This window comes from Meleagris gallopavo, chromosome 29, assembly GCF_905368555.1.
Source record: "Meleagris gallopavo chromosome 29, MGAL_WU_HG_1.1, whole genome shotgun sequence".
Taxonomy (NCBI): domain Eukaryota; kingdom Metazoa; phylum Chordata; class Aves; order Galliformes; family Phasianidae; genus Meleagris; species Meleagris gallopavo.
Window position 1 is genome coordinate 3,935,992 of NC_139432.1, and position 17,481 is coordinate 3,953,472.

Genomic DNA, 17,481 nt, shown 5'->3' on the forward strand with positions numbered 1-17,481 from the left:
TATGTTCTATTACAGGAAAGGCAGCTGAACACGTTAGCTATCAGCTGCTGCCCTCCAAAGAGGATATTATGCAGCTCCCAATAAGGCTTGTCCCAAAATACTGAAACAGAAACCATAACCACGTGGTCAGTGAGCAAAGCCAGACCTCACGGGGAAGGGGGACGGTGAAATAAACTGAATATACTGAAAGAAAAACATAAAAATAAAACTTCTCCAAAAGCACATTCCAGAAATATTTGCACCATATTTCAAACAGCGACCTGAGAATCCTTGTGTTTGTGACAGCAGTTCTGCCACCTGCACATCTTACCCTCATTCTCAGAAATTCTCCAGGGCAAAAAACATGCCTGTTTGTCTCAAGTTATAGCAGCTATACAAACATGCAAAGGGTTGGCTGTTTCTCCCCCCACCCAGTCACTCTTCATCAAGCAGCACGTGGCACGACATATGCTAGACTTTAGCTAAAAAAAACAAACATGCACCACTGTGGTTTGTAAGGTCTGTTTAGGTTTTGTGCTAGCATCTGAAATAACAGCATCATCTTTTAAGAGTTCTCTCAATTTAGAGCTGCTTACTCACAGCTACTAAGACTGCATTCCTAAGTCCCCAAACACATTTTGCTTTCCATCAGGCAGCTGCCTTTATTATAGTTGTATTCAGAAGACAGTCGGTGCACCAAGAACTTACCATATTTGACAAAGCTACTCTGTCTTTAGGAACCACCAATGAAATATCAAAAGTTGCCTTAATAGCAGGCTCATCCCAGCAAGGGAAAGCTCTGCGAGCATCAGTAGCCTGAAAGAAGAAAGAATGTTAACCCAAGAAATCACAAGAAGCTGCTGCAATGGAAACAGACAAAAAATAGGTACATTTTATGGGCAAGAAGTTGGATGAATGCTGGCTGGTGGTGACGGCACTGTGCAGCCTCCTCACTGACCCCTACACCAAGGCATTTTGTTACTGATGTGATAGTTTATTTCTCTCTTTTTTTTTTCCCCCTTGTAACGCAGCTAAAAAGCACTCTGTGCTCTGATGGAATTCTACAGTCTGTGCAGAATTCAGCAGAGTCATGGCAGGAGCAAAGCTCAGTCATGTGAAAGCAGAAGGGCACGCAGGCATTCCCAGACAGCACACACAGGACCTCCTACCCATATCCTAAACACCAGCCTGCACCCAAAGGAAACCTTCTGTGAGTACAAACTGAGCACTCTGTGTTTTCATGTAGCACACAGCTATGAAATCACAATATGGAATGAAATTCTGTCCTTATGACCAGGGCTTACATAATGCTTGAGCCATTTTCTGGCTCGCGTTTTGGATGTCATTATAATGCTGAGATAAAGGCAGAACGTTCTAATTAAAAATTAATATATTTCACAGAGGCAAGTTATACAGATGTGTTTGACCACATCTACATAAATAGATGTTTCTAAACATTGCATCTGTTTTATTTATATATAATGCATCACACATCAGCATGACTGTTGGTTGGAGAACGTGCCAGATCCAGAAAGCACTGACCTTCAAGACACAGAATAAAGGACAGTTTCAGCATCGCCCATCCACAAGAAGCAAAAATAAAAGTTTACCCAAAGCAGAGCTAAAGCCAGGACAGCAGGCCTGCCCTGCTCTGGAGAACAAAGACCACAAGAAGAATGACAATCCTTGCAAAGAGAAATGCAGCCCATACCTCAAACTGAGTGACAGCAGCATAGCGTGTGTCTCCAGTAGGGGTTGTGTATTTACTTCGGTAAAAGCCTTTCATTTTGTCATTCAGCTCCCCTACAAAGTCTATCTTCAGCGTTCCCGTCCCTGAAACAGAAACAGATTGGAGATTGTTATGGATACACCACAGAGCATTTCTTTGGCCCAGATCTGCAGCCCTTCAGTCTGTGCCCAGCCACGGGTTTTCTGCCAGTCTCTTTCAAACCCTTTGCTCTCCTTACGAGAAAGTGAGATCCAGCAGAGCTGAGCATCAAAACCAGCGCAGGCAAAGCCAGGCATGCCATACAACAGACCTGGAAGGATCCTGCAGCACTCCTTCTCACCCTCTAAACACAACACAGGAACCAAGAGAGGTCTCCCTTAAGCCATTTGACAAATCTGGTCCCACAGCTCTTGTGTATATTTGCAAAAAGCTAAGATGTGGCTATTTATCCTCTGAAACCTACTGCAAAATCAAAGCAGAGCAATGGCTGCATTCAAGCTTCTAAGTCAATTAGTCTCAGGATTTATTCTGCCCTCGATGTCTGGGTGTAAAAGGGGAAACCTGATCTTGATCAGAAAGGCAGCGTGCCAAAATCCCACAGAATGAAACGCCAGCAGTTTATCACCTGGCAATCCCAACACTCGTGTTTGAAAAGATGAAGTAAAACAGCTTCATCCGAAGCAAGGAGCTAAGCTTCAACCCACAAACCCAACACAGCAAAAAACAACAATAGTTTCAAAAGATTTAGTGCATTCAAGCCTAGGAAAATGCTGCAGTAACTCAGCTTAGCCCTTTCTCGGTAAGAGGAGAACAGATCATCAGTATGTGACAAAATAGCTTTGAGCCTAACGCCCAATTGCAGGTAAATAATTGGAGTCACCTTCATGTTAGAAGCAAACACCACCATTAAGAAAACAATCTCTCCAGTTGCAGGGGCCCGCAGTCAAAGCGATCTTATCGTTTGTGTTTCCCATGAATCTTAAAGATTTTAGTACCAGAGGGACCTTGTAAAAGAGGTTTCTTAAGTCAGGTGTTAAGCTGTGCTGCCCCTTGTAAGTATCCATTCGCTGAACAGTCACAGAGATAATCAAAGCATTTCCTAGAGAAACAGATGAATAGCAGCTTTTTATGGCACTTACTTGAACTGCATTCTTTCTGCTAGAAGAGGGAACTCCAACTCTAAGGTATTCTCAGAATTACTTCAGTTTGACAGCTGATAGCTCAGGTTCCACTCCCTCAGCCTCCAGGGGACACACAGCTGCTGCTCCAGCTTTGCTAATGCAAGCACCATAAACGCACAGGGCAAAGTGAGCTGAAAGCACCTGAATCTCTCTTACCTTTCTGAAGGGTACTGGGAAAGGAGAGGGTAACCTTCTCATCCTCATTTTGATAGTTGAACCCTGTGGCATGTACCTCTGAAAGAGAAACAGATTTTGTTTGAAATAAGATCCAGCGATGCTTTTGTAACTGCTGAGCACTTAAGATGAACCTGATCAGCTGAATCCAACAGCAAATCAATGGAGGTTTTGAATAATCCAGAAGGATCGTTTTGAGCAGCCAAAGAAACGCCAGCTTTTGTCTGAGATGACTGTACCTCACCTCGCTTCAGACCTGAATTCAGCACATTTACTCCAGAGCCTGAGCAACACTACTCCAACCCTCGAAAACAGCAAGAAATGGCACTGTTTTCCCTCAATATTAAACGCTCACATTAGTGCAGCAGGAGTCCTGTTAATTACCCTGAGCAGGATGCTTATGATTTAACTAATAATTTGTGGGCTGGTTTGAAAAGCACACTAATACCCACAGCAAGGTGGTTTTGTTTGGTTATAACCACTAAGAAAAACTCAATGCTGATTTTATTTAAAGCATGTCTTTAGATCCACGGACCTACCTTGGAGTTGTGCACCACTCAGCAAGGGCATCCAAAACCAACTGGAATATGAAGCAGCCCGGCATTCATTCACACAGCACTGGGATCTATTTGTAGATGCAAACATCTCAACTATGAGAGCAAGCAGGAGAGCTGGGGGAGGGAACCAGCAGAGCCCTGCAGCCCATGGCCAGACCCACCTCCTCCTGGTGCTCCTTCCTTCCTTCCCAGCTCCCCAGGTGCCATTGGGGCACACGAAGCGATGCACGACGACGCTCCTCCGACCACAGATCTAAAATAGCTGCACAGGGCCTTGCTGTGCAAGTTCTGCTATCTTTGTCCCCCTGTAATTAACTGCTGCCATAACTAGCTATCTCTAAGGAATGCAAATCTCCACCAAAACAGATCAGCAGAAAGAGAGACCGCATGTCAGTGCCATGAATGAACCAGCTGGGTAACCCTGGGCACGGCAACGCACCTGGCCGTGCAGGAACGTGTAACTGCAGGGTCACAGTGAGTATCTGGCAGGTCAGAACAGTTTGTGAAGATGCAGGAAATTCCCAAACCAGCATCCAGTGACAGCATTCCCAGCACGAACTGCCCACTGACAGTAAATCCGATAGGAAAACACAGTTTGGGTGCTGAAATGGCAGAGAAAGTCCAGAGAGCTTTTCAGAACTGACCTAGGAAGAACGATCCAGTAAGCAGCCTCTGCAATCATAGAATGACCTGGGTTGAAAACGACCTCAAAGATCATCTGGTTTCAACCCCCTGCCACAAGCAGGGCCGTCAACCACCAGACCAGGCTGCCCAGAGCCACATCCAGCCTGGGAAAGGCCCAGGAGCACAGGCTGCTTTCTGAACAATGGCAGAAAGAAGGGACAAAACAGAACAGCTTACTGCTCCGTTGGCTGTGCAAGCAGGATGAAAAGCTCGTTTAAAACAAGGCTGTAATTTACAGCATGCCCTGCCTTCCCTGCTCAAGTGTCACTACCAGAACCCAGGTACGCAGCTCCGGAGGCAGCCTGAATGTTCTCAAGATGTTCAGATAAGCTGTTCTATAGATAGTAAATGTAATTGGAGACGTGTTTTTATTTTGTATAAAACGTGATGGGTTGTTGGTTTGGTTTGTTTTTTTTTTCCTGGAATATGATGCTCTCAGCCTTAAGTCAAAGCAAACACCACCCTCTGCTCACAGAGCACACAAAGCACACTGCTTTCACACCGAGCCGCTCGGCCCTCGGGCAGGGCAACACCATGACACAACTCTAGCTGTGCAAACAAAGATCCTGACAGGATCAAAACCAACTCCAGACTGTACCGGGAAGCTCCAAGAGTTTAAAGATCAGCTGTGAGCTGGATGAGATCAACCACTTCAACAGACCCGCTTGGGTTTGCTCGCTGGGAGAAGCCAGCTGTACCATCAGCGATGGAAAGCTCGCTCTCACGGAGGGGCTGTGGTCCATTACAGGTGAACTCACACAAAAAAAACCAAAGCCATGGCCTCCACTTACTGCACTTAGCTTTGGAATTTTTCTATCCCAAAGTACAGCAGGGTCGATATCCCCTGCTTTATTCCTCGCTGTCATTCAGTGGCGGCTCGCATAGTTCTCAAAGCGGTTACTGATACGCTCACGTGTCAAAAATAACAGAATATAAATGAAAGATTTGAAGTTGCACTCTCTAAACTGACGACTCAGCACTGATAATTAAACCCACAGCAAAAAGAAGCACAGAAAACCACCAGCAAGGCTTCTCGTCATTTCAGAGAACCACTCACAACGAAGATGTAATTGCAGTTAAAGGCCAGCCGAATTCCTAACAGCACTGAGTACAAAAGCTCCTGAGGAGAACAACACGGTTTTGGCAGCCTGCTCACTTTGGAGAGTCTGGCACTGCAAGGTTGCAAGTTAATCACTAGCACATTAGTGCACAGTCTGGACCAAATAGCATGAGAAAACACAAAGCTGCTAGAGCTGCCTTGGAAAGAAAGCATCCAAATCAGAGCTAGCGACTCTCCCGGACTGGGAGCGCTGCAGATTAGATTTTACACCAGCATTTTAAACAAATTACAGCCTTCCTACAAAGTACTTCCTGAAATTGCACGGTAACGAGATGGAAACGTCAATTAATGATTCCAATTTCTGTATTACATACTTAGAAACGTGGATCCTCGCCAACGGTTTTAACCCATGTCAGATGGAGCAACACAGCAAGGTTGAAATGGTGGGACTGGGAACATCAGCATGAAGCTGGCTGTAGAATAACGCTGCTCTATGCACACAGGTTGGGCTGTGGGGAGGGGGGGGGTTGTGTTTTCTTTTTCCAATTGGCCCCACATAAGGCGGGATGAGATCGACCACTCCAACAGATCTGCTGGGAGAAGTCAGCTGGACCCACAGCGATGCAAAACTCACTTTTGTGGAGGGGCTGTGGGCCACTTCGACTGAGCTCACCCAAACTGCAAAGCCACGGCCCCCGCTTCCCATCACTGCACTCTGGTTTGGAATTTTTCTATTGCAAAGTACTGAGCTATCAGTATCTGCTGATTTATTCCTCGCTGTCGTTCAGCTGTGGACTACGTAGCAGAAATTGGAACTTTGACTTGAAAACTTCAGCAATCATCCCTCAGCTCCCAGTCAAACCTTGGGAACGTATCTGATCTCCTTGGAAATGTGCATTAAAATTCCAAAGACCGAATCCCACCCATCTGCTGCCTCCATCTCCCAAAGAACAAACAGGTGGAGCCTTTGAGAAGAAACCCTCATGCGAATGAACTCACTCTCAAACATTCTCCATAAGATATATGAAGAAGATTCAGCCAAGGGATCAAACTCTGCTGATTTAGCTGATTTCTGTTGCTTCACTGGACCACATTTCATACTTGGTTTTTGTGACCAGTTCTAAAATTACCATCCAGAAGCTGTGCACAATAGAAGCATTAGTAAGACTGACTTGATCTGTATCAACAGGTGCCAGCAAACAGTCTGCCAATTTCATGCAATTTTACTTCCAAAGCCATTATACTATTTGGCAGTTTACCAACCTGAAAGATATGTTTTAACCCCATGAAGCCAGACTATAATTACAGAAAACACACCAAACTGCACCTCCAGTATTTATGCTACAGCAGTTGGAGAGCTGAGCACCTACACTGCAGCCCTCCGTGTCCAGAGCCCCACGAAAGCTGAAATCAGAATGAAGAAATTCAGGCTACAGAAATTGACTTCCAATTTACTCAGTTTTAAAGACAAAAGCCTCCGTGAAGCTCTGCTATTAATACTTCAAGGAGAATGCACCACTGTTAAAGAATATAAAAGCAGACCCCCTGAAGGACAGTGAGACCAGTTCTGAAAACACAAAAACAAGACAAAACATCCTCTCTATTTTATTAACTTCCCTTGAGTGGAAAGCGATCGTTCTCAGGCACCTTTTCCATTTGTTTTCACTTTCTCAACAGCAAAATAAGGAGTCAGTAGGTGGTGTGGGCCTGGGGCACAGTGCTGGATGGAACAGAGCCTGTGAGCTCTGCTCCTCCCTGCACACTCTGTGCTGCTTCCCCGTTGCAGCTTGCAACAGCACCTCTGCTTTCTTTCACACTACATTAAAAAAGTGTCAAACCAACTTAAATGCAAAAACTCCCTGCAGATGCTCTGTTTGCCACACCAAACTCTACTAGCCTGAGGACAGTGCTATTTCAGAGAGAGCACTGCAAGAAGAATGAAATGGTCCCGAGGAAGGTAGGTTCCTTGTGCAGGGCTTCAGGCACAGCCCTTCCCTCCGAGGCCCCCACTTTTTCAGACATACCTGGGAAGTTTAATCCACTCTCTATGGCCTCACTCACTCCTTCAATTCACAACCAAGTTCTGACACAGCTGCTCCTATGACTCTTCCTCCTGCAGAGCCTTTTGTTGTCTGAGTGATGTAAGAAGCAGTTGTACATCGAGGACCAAATTACTACAATGCCTGAGGCAGTAGAGGCTCCCCGTGACAGCCAGAAACTCTTTACCCACTGTCAGAGCATTACTCCATTCCAAGCTCCTGATTTCCCACACCTTAATCACTTCATACTTTAATCACTGTAACTCTTTTTGGGCCTGCTAAACTCTCCACAAAATATAATTGATGATGACATCAACTGCTGTGACAGCGCATCATCAACAGCTACTGCTGCCCTGTGTTCCCAAGAACCTCCAATGCACTGCATGCTCTCCTCCACACAACCACCTTTTTCCACACTAGGAAAATTCTGTTCCACGTCAACTAAGTTTTGTGCACTTTTTCAGACCCTTCGATGAGGATTTCTTACTGCCAGCCATGCCTGATCCAACTCTTAGCTAAGCCCTTGCTGCAGCTTTTGTCAATATTGCCAAGTCCACGGGTACAGACCATGTTTTTTTATGCAGGTACCCACGGTACAAACAAACAATGTCACAACAGATGCCCTTTTGCCTATGACACACAAATGTGAGAGCAGGACAAAGGAAACTTGAGGCAACACACAGGAATGGGAAAAGAACAAAGGCTGGGGAACTCACTGCACGCTTTACAGGGAGGGCAGCTCCTCCAAGGATGATGTATTTTTTCTATTGAAGTTGTTAACTGTTGGCAGCAGCAACAAAAATACATTACCATAAAACAGCAGCAGAAGAGCAGCCCTACCTTCATCTCCTTCTGGCGCATAGGAGGCTGTAATGATGTCGATGTCAGCACAGTTCATCACAATCTGGTTGGTGGCATGCTTCACCTGCAAGAGAAACGTCATCAGCGTCAGGAATAGGGGAGCACAGGGGGGAGGGCACCCCAGTGAGGGAGGCATTCTCACCTCCACTTCACCTATAAACTCCCACATCACCACGTGCTTCCAAGGGGCGAAGAAGAAAAAGATTGGCCATCGACCGCTCTCGTCCTTTTCAGAACCTGAGTACCTGAATCCCATTCAAACCCTCTGTCCCTGCTTATCAATACTGTAAATTATTTAAGGGAACGGGCTGCCTGTTCAATACCTATGCTGGACAATAGGGCCCTTGTACATGCCTGGAAGCCAGGACCAATGAAAACAGATAAGAGAGCTGTAGGCTTCCTTTCAGCAACGACCTAGAGGAGACTGCAGAACAAGTGGAATGCTTGTGAACACAAACCCACACCTCCCAGAGATCACAAGCAGCACAACCTACAGCGCAGCATTCTGCACCGGTGATGCTGTAAGAAGTTCTTAGGTTAAAAACCATCTGCCAAGAAATTCTCTTTACATTTTCCTGAAAGCTTTCCTTCTGCCAGCTCTTGGCTACACACACTTTGCTTTATTTAACAAGTGGCCAGCTCCCAGCGTAGTAACAACCCGCCTCCCTGTGCCAGCTCCCTATTTGGATGCGAGAGCTCGAACACAGAAGAATTCAAATTAAATATCAATTAATTACAAAGGGGCTAAATATTTGGGAACTAAACTAGGAATTATTCAGAACCTTAGGGCTGCAGCCACCCAAACCAGCACGCTGGATGGAGCCGGACAGCACTTCAGGCAGCAGGCAATGCCAGCTCTGCAGAGAAAAGAGAATCTCTCCAACAGCCAAGTGCATCTTAACAGAGCCACCATCGTACCCAGACACTTCATTCCTTAAAGCACGAGGACTTACAGCCCTTTCTTGATTGCTTTTTTGCTCCTATGACGTGCCCTGATAGCCCTGTTAGCCCTGTGCCTGCCCTGCTGCCAGCAGTCACAGCAACCAAGTGTGAGCATCAGTGCTGGGGACACTTCAGGCATTGAGGTGAGCCCAGCAGCTCTGGGCCCCAGCCCTCCTGCCCAGGCTGACTGAAGGAATGCTTCCTTAGTCACTGTGTACACAAAACCCAAATCTGGTGGGTGATGAGAGGCTTAAGAAATTTAACCGTGTAACTTAATAGCAGCACAAACATCGTAAGAATGGGCCATCTAATCTAATAATCTGCCTGCCCAAGTGCTAAAAGCTGACTGCCCAAGGAAAGCCATCCCCCTCAGATGCTTCACTGGGCACAAACCTCCCCCAGGAGTTTCTCCATTCTCTCCTCACCTCCCTTGCTGCTGAAGCAAGCAGTTGCAGCTCATTCCAGCAGCACTGAGCACCCAGCTCCTTTCCCCACGATGCCCCTGGGGGTCACAGAACCGAACCAACAGCACCCAAAGACCTGCTTGGGATTCCACAGCAAGGGATGCAACACACTGGCAAGGCAAGAAGCTAACAGATGGAACAGCTGCAGAACTCGGGCTGGAGCCGATGCTTCCAGTACAGACTTGCAATCTGAAATCCACGTTTTCCATTTGGTGTGCATGAAACCAAAGGATTGCAACACCTCCCAAAAGACAGAGATCCAAGCCCGATGATTTTCATCACAATTCTAAGGTTTGGGGTTTTTCGAGGTCTTCTAAAACACAGAAAAATCAGGATGAGAAAATCTTTTTATAAAAGAGTACTTGTGAAGACCTTTGTTCAATCTACAAATCCAAATCTCCCTGGATTAAGAATTCAAGATGCATAAATAGTTGTCCAAATTGCAGACAATACTGGATTTAACAATAGACTTGATCTGTAAAAAATGAACTCTTCTGAGGACAGAGGAATTTCCAGCACAGCACTGCGCCGCAGAATAAGAAAGTTCACGTTGAAGTGGAGACAAATTCAGAGGCTCCTTAGAAAGGCAATTACCTGTTCTTAGATTTTCCTTGCCTCCTACAAGTAGTGCTATGGAAGAGGCATTTAAAGGGGCTGAGCGAGGCAGGAGATGGAAAAATGTCCTCTGAAAGATGGAAGGTGAAACTCAGCGCATGGATACAGATACGGAGCAGGCACTGCACACTGCACTTCTGAGGCTCTGCTGCTTGAATCGTGGAAGGAAAGTTCTCAGGTTGGTGCAGAGGCCAACAGCCTGCTGCTCTGATCGCCCGGACGATCAACAACAGACACACCTGCAGGAACAACACCAGCACAGAACCACAAACCACCCGTGCTTCGCTTCTGACCCGTTTATCTCATGAGAACCTGCAGCACGGCCCCACTGGGTACGGAATGGAGGAATGAGCTGCAAAGCTTTAAGCTCGCTGCTTCCCACGGAGCTCCGGCAGCCTGCAGAGCCAGCACTGCCCCAGAACACGCTGCAGACATTGGGATGCTTTGGTGCCGATGCTTTCCCATCACTCGCTGCTGGGAAGGCAAATCTCACAGCTAAAGCTGCACCCAAAAAGTTTTCCCAGGGAATATCGTGCTGCACAGAAGGGCTGAGAAGGCTGATTAGTCAACTATTGTGCACACCACAATGTTCATTTAGCACAAAAAGATGAAATCACTCTTGCCTTAGTGCTGCACAGCTCCTTTCCAGTTACGTTTCCTCCTATGGGCAGGCTGAGCCCAGGGCCAGGGGCTGTGAGCACGGTGGCACCTACACTGTTATTCTGACAGTGAGAAACAATGAAGACTTTGGCAGAGCTGTGCCAGACATGACTCAAAGATGCTGTGAGGCCGTTTATTTTCTCTAGCAGGAAAGGACTTGATGGAAAAAAAACTTTTTTCAGGACGTGAGAAACAAGATTTTGAATGGCTTCAGTGGAATGCCAGCCTACCTGAAATGCAGCACTGGGTGCTCCAGAAGACACCTCCTGCAGCCAAAACTAATTCCTCCAGGGCCTTTTGCAGGTCCAGGTAATTACATCTTGTAACTTTGCTTCAGAATACTTGCCTTAATGCAGCATTACATCCAGCATGCACACTTGCAGCTTTTACCCTCTAAAAATAGTCAACTCAAATTGCTTCAGTTCTCTTCTAAGACGCAGCTTTTTAAGAATTCCTAAATCCAGTGAGAAAAGTATAAAAAGGTTTTATTAATCTGTACCTTAGAGGAAATCATGGTAGCCAAGTAGTAAAACCACCACTGCCAAGACCAACAGGCCCACTGGAAAAACCCACTTTGTTCCAGTGACCATCCCAGCTACATCCATCTGCAGCAGCCACACGTGCTTCAGGAGAGAAGAGCCTGCATGGACAAGGAAATCCCCCCAGAACTGTAATTAATGCAATCACCTTAGCACTGTGAAATACAGAGCTGGAGGAGAAAGGAGCAAAGATTCCTACTTACTGAGAAGCAGCAGGCTGCAACACTCAGCACAGCACCTTTAATGCTCACGTTACCCAAATTCAGACCTAATTTAATGGGCTGCAAATGTAAACTACAAAGCTGGATAATAAGCCTGTGTATGACACTCACCACCTCCTGCCCGCCTCAGGAGAGCAGAGCAGAGCACAAATACTACACCTATTACAGCTTAATGTTCCAAGGTTTACATACTGGACTGTCAATCTTTAACTGGCAGCGAGATGGGAAGACTGCGTATCTTTAGCTCAGCTCACTCTGCCTTATCAGCCTATTAAAAGCAACAGATACAGGTTAAACATAGCTAAATATAACAGAGTATCCCTAAGACACGTTAAAGGGGACTGGGAAAGATCCGTGAATGAGCCATCCAGCCCAGGTTGTAAATTCCTTACTGTACAAGGCGCGTTGCTTTGCAGTTTGCGAGGTGTCAATCCACTGCTACGCTCCCCAAAGGCAGCAGAAGGAAGGCAGCACTGCTCCCACCGCCCTGCACGGACAGCTGAGCGCTCAGAGATGTGACAGCACTGAGAATTCCCTCCTGGAGGCTCACGGAACGCTGAGCTTCAGCAGCCAGATGCGTTTCTGCGTTACTCACTCCTGCACTTTCAGCACGGCGCAGGAGAACAGGCTGACAGCACGTCCCCTCTTTGTCCCACGCCCTCCAGCAGCAGAATGGCACAAAGCTCTGACCCAAGCACCGGGTGCACGGCGCTGATAACTGCACCCTGAGCACCAGGGCTGCAATAAAGAAATCTCCAGCTAACAGATGAATAAAGGAGATTAACTGCTTCCACTCAAAAAATAAAAAACGAAAAGCAACCCAAATCTTCATTGTGCTCATTCTGGTACATCCGCACGCCCAAATGAATGGTTCACGAGTCCAGGAGTGCAGCTGCTGGAGGGGCACAGGACCATGCAGGCAGTGCTGCTCCAGCTCCAGACCCACAGGATCTGCTCCTCCCCACGTCCTGGCTGTGACCAAAGGCCTATTTCACAAGGAACCTGCAAGGATTCCTGGCTTTTAAACCATGCCAATGGAAAACTGTCCTTTTATATAATTGTTACATAATTCTACAGGCTCCCAACGTACCCCTATGGTCACAATTCACATGATTTAAGAATCTCAGGTAACCACTCAAAACTTCATATTTAGGCTGCCGCGCGCTTAACAAGCTCAGGTATTAAATGTTATCATGGGACAGATTAGAGCATTGTTCCTTTATCAAGGAACAACAATTAGCAGACAGAGGGTCACTTCCCTAACTTGAAAACTTGAAGTGCCACAATAAACTACAGGCACGTATTCTTTCTTTTTAAGCCTCTGAAACCAGCCTGCTCACTGCTGACACTGAAGCAACCTCCCTTATCTTTTGAATCACGAAGGGCTTTACTCTCTGATGCTTATCTGAAGCCATGCAAGAGATGCATCATTTCTTACTGGGGCAGAAAAGCAAAGTGTTTTTATTAAGTTCCTCGCAGACGCCTCCCTGAGCGCAGTGCCCACAGCCAGGAGGGCTCATCACACCTTTTTCGGGGCCTGGTGCTCGAGTTGAAAGGCTTAAACTCTACACAGAAAGCTGCCAAGCCCCGCTCAGAGTCAGCAGCACAAACTCACCCATCAGGTGCTTGCTCCTGGTGTCTTGACTAAGAATTACAGCCTTCGCTAATTCCAGTTTGCTGTTAAATATGCAAAATAGCAAACGAGCATTTTTGAAGCGTGTAAATGAAGTTCCCATCGTTTAATCCCGTTTCATTTTGGCGTCACAGTCTCAGTACTCACCCTGCAATCAGAAAGCATCTCCCTTTTCACCACTCAAGGTGGATTATCACTCGCCCAGCCATAATCACACCGAAATGGGGCAGGGGGACTAATGATTACGCTTTATTAATTATTAAAAACGATTTCTGGACTTTCAGGAAGAAGCATCCTACTGATTACTTTCACTCCTTACCCCAAATCCTAAAATTTCAGTTTGTCTTCATGTTAAATTACTTTCACCCCCATGCCTGCACAAGGGATGCTGAAAACAGGACGAAGCCCACTCTACTTTATGAAAGCCGCTGAAATGGCCAGCAAGTCCTTAACTGAACCAATTAGGTCCAAAAGCACGCAAGTTATTTCTTCTAGACTCAATCTCAACTCAGTAGGACATAACTAGCAAACGTCAGCACATTCTCATTAAGCAAGCCATTCCCTTGCACCTAGCATTGTTGGAGAGCTGGTTCTTCTTCTCCCCAGTAGGAGCAGAAGTTACTCTCTCATTTTCTGGAGCATGCTGGGGATACCAGCAGCCAAGCAAGCTTCAGATCTGCAGCACTCACCACATCCACCTTCTGCACGCACCTGGGATGCAGCCTGGAAACTCTTCCATCTATGGCTGTTACGTTATTTAGAGGCTTAAGAATAAAGATGCATCACGTTCGAGGCTTTTCAAAACCTCCCCCTACTCTATTTCTCTCTCCCGTGGGAACAACACGCTCACCACAATGAGAGCTGAATTGGTGACAACCTTGAACCCTCTACATCAATACTCTTCCTTATGCCCTCAGCTGGTCAGAAAGTCCAGAATGCTGCACTGTCAGGTGGTACCTCTGCTCTAAGAAATCATTGAGCAATCCCCTGAACAGCAGCAAAGAGCATTACCATATCCCAGCAGGGCTAAAATCCACAAACCCCACACCAAACCCATAAGAAGGCTCCGAACCAACACGATTCCTGGAATTAAACGAAGTTTCCACGGCTGCAGCTCAACACCACTCACTCCCAGCAGCCAGCCTGGCTTAAAAACCCATCGCTCCCCTCCCCCCGTGTTATTTTTAACCGGGCTGATTGCAGTGATCCCATTTGCAGTGCAGCCCCACAGCTGTACCAGGGCCGAGCAGCAGCACTTGGGCGCGAAGACAGGAATGGGTGGCTGGGATCAAGGCGGAAGAGATGGGGAATTTCTGCAGCTCCAAGGCAGCACGCTGGGGGAGGACCGGTGCTGTACGGACACCGGCACGTAGATTTACACCCTTTTCTTTTTTTTTTTTTCTTTTTTTTCTTTTTTTTTTCCTTCTTCTTTTCAGGATTTCTTCCACATGACACAAACTTACTCATCCTCCTGCGGGTCCGCGGTCACGAGGGCTCACAGCTCAGCCCCCAAGAGGGTCCCACAGTGTTGCAACCCACAGGGCTCTGGCAGCCCCCTGAGCACTGCATGGCAGCTCCTACTGGACCCCCAGCCCTCCATAGGCCCTCAACCCCCACACTGGCCCCCAGATCCCTCCCACTGGCCCTCTACTCCGACAATGGCCCTCATACCACCCCCCCACTGGCCCCCAACCTCCCACTGGCCTTCAGACCCCACATTGGCCCTCAGACCCCCCACATTGGCCCCCAACAACCCCCAACTGGCCCTCAACCCCCACATTAGCCCTCAAACCCCCCCACATTAGCCCCCAGACTCTCCCACTGGCCCCCAACCCCCACACTGGCCCTCAGATCCCTCCATTAGCCCTCAGACTCCCCCACTGGCCCTCAACTCCCATATTGGGCCACAGATCCCCCCACTGGCCCTCAATCCTCCCACTAACCCCCAACACCCCCTCTGGCCCTCAACCCCCCCACTGGCCCTCACAACCCCCCCACTCTCCTCCACTAGCTCTCAGATCCCCAATGGCCTTCAGATCCCCACACTGGCCCCCTACCCCCACATTGGCTCTCAGACCCACACTGGCCCCCAGCCCCCCCACTGGCCCTCACACTCCTCCACTGGCCCTCAGACCCCTCCATTAGCCCTCAGACTCCCCCCATGAACCCCAGCCCCCCCACTGACCCTCAACCCCCACACTGGCCCTCACCCCCCCCCCCCACTGACCCCCACACTCCCCATTGCCCCCCAGCTGCTCTCTCCCGCCCCCATCTCTCCCTCCTCCCCCCCCCCCCCCGCCTCACACCGCGGCCTACCCCGACCCCCCGCACCCGACCAGGCCTCACGGGGCGGGGCCGCACCCGAGGCCCTCCTGCACCTGCCCCTGCCCGGCCTTACCGGGAGTGTTGAAAAGATTACGCTCACCTGTACGGCGGCTTCTAACTTGCCCTCGAAGGTGAAGTCGATGAGGTCGGGCTTAAGGCACAGCCCGTAGTTAAGGGGGCTGACGTCGGCGGGGAGCCGCTCGAAGGGCCGCTTAGCCGGCATGGCGCAGAGCGCCCCCCCGCGGCGGGGCGGTGCGGAGGAGAGGAACGAGAATGAGGGAAGCCTGGGGGGGTGGGTGGGTGGAGGGGGGGGGGCGCTGCGATCGGCGGCGGCCCCGCACCGATACAGAGAGCGGCGGCGGCGGCGGGAGGGAGGCAGGGAGGGAGGGGCGGGGGCGCGCGCGCGCTCCCGGCACGAGGAGGCCGAGAGGGAGAGGGAGGAGGAGGTGGAGGAGGAGGAGGGGAGGAGGGACGGCGCGTGCGCGCGCCGCGGCGGCCACGCGGCCGCGCACGTAGAGAGGCGAGAGCGCGTTGCGTAACGGGTGCGCGCCGCCCCGCCCCGTAGGGAGCGAGAATTGAGGGGGGGTGGGGGGGGGTTGTGTGGTACAGCCGGGGCGCTGCTGTGCTCCGCCCCCCCACCACCATCACCACCAGCATCAGCTCCACGCCGCCTGCAGGGACAGTGAGCCGCAGAATCACAGAGTGGTTTGGCTTGGAAGGGAGCTCAAGGATCATGAAGCTCCAACCCCCCCCCCCGCCGCATGCAGGGCCACCAAGCTCCACGTTTCATACTAGGCTGCCCCATCCAACCTGGCCTTGAACACCTCCAGGGATGGACGCGTTCAGCCCCCCCCCACTGGCCCTCAGTCCTCCCACTGACCCCCAAAGCCCCCACTGGTCCTCAGACCCCCCCAGTGGAGTGGTGAGGTGCTGGGACAGCTGCCCAGGGAGATTGTCCTCCTCTCCGAGCAGCCTGTTCCAGCACCTCACCACTCTCGTAGCACAGAACCTCAATCTTCCCTCCCTCAACTTCAAACCATTTCCCCCTTGGAGATGAAAATCGTTCCTAAAGCCCAATCTGACCCTCCCTGCTGCAATGTGAGGCCGTCTCCTCTCATCCCATTGCTTATTTCTGGAGCAGAGAGCGAGCCAGCTCGCTGCCAGCCCCTATAGGGAGTTGTGGGATGGGATAAACCCCCTTCTTTGTTCTTCTTTTACTCCAGGCTGACCCAGCCCAGCTCCTTCAGCCTCTCCCTGCAGAGCTGCGGTGCTCCGGACCCCTCTGAGCCCCATTGCCCAGCTCTACACGCACTCCTCAATGCCTTTCTTTGCTCCCCGAAACAGAGCACAGCACTCAAGGTGCAGCTCAGTGCTGAGAACAGATGGACAATCCCTTCAGCTCCGGTATCCGGGAGCTCAGGGCCCTTTTTGCTGCATTTCAGCAGCCTCTCAGCCCTTGCGCTCAGATAAGGCAGCACAGCACTGCTACCCAGCCATCTCAACCCCGTAAGAGCTGCAAAACACCCAGCTCAGCTCCTCAAGCTTTGTAGAAGATGCAATGCAAAGAATCCGCCTTCAAAAGCTCCGTGCTCGATACAGCCAGTGGTATTTACAGGGCAATCGACGTCCCAAGTGGGTGCTGCTGGACGGCCGGCTGCTTTCGTGACAAACACCAGCAGGAAGTTTAAAAATTCTTCATAAAGCCTTTATATGGGAAAGAAAAAGGGCGAAAAATGGAATTCCAGCCTCCCCTAGCCCTGCCCTGTGCTGAGCCGGTTCAGCCCCGGAGCTGCTCCATGGGGCCAATAATTGCCTTCT

The 17,481-nt window shown here is 49.3% G+C and overlaps 1 protein-coding gene across 4 annotated transcripts in view; it reads right to left on the reverse strand.

Annotated features, from left to right (window-relative positions):
* NPEPPS (aminopeptidase puromycin sensitive) overlaps window positions 1-15,990 on the reverse strand; it is a 29,790-nt gene extending 13,800 nt beyond the window's left edge. The window contains exons 1-5 of one of the 4 annotated variants that reach the window (XM_085211210.1): window positions 15,764-15,990; window positions 8,244-8,328; window positions 3,046-3,123; window positions 1,691-1,812; window positions 688-795 (exon numbers count right to left, since the gene is read on the reverse strand). In XM_085211210.1, coding sequence (XP_085067336.1) covers window positions 688-795; window positions 1,691-1,812; window positions 3,046-3,123; window positions 8,244-8,328; window positions 15,764-15,886 — 516 coding nt within the window. In that variant the 5' untranslated portion in view covers window positions 15,887-15,990. Of the gene's footprint in view, window positions 1-687; window positions 796-1,690; window positions 1,813-3,045; window positions 3,124-3,602; window positions 3,649-8,243; window positions 8,329-9,801; window positions 9,895-14,801; window positions 14,826-15,763 lie in introns of those variants that run through there. The other 3 variants (XM_085211214.1, XM_085211212.1, XM_085211213.1) reach the window with 3 other exon arrangements.
* Window positions 15,991-17,481: the final 1,491 nt, after the last annotated feature.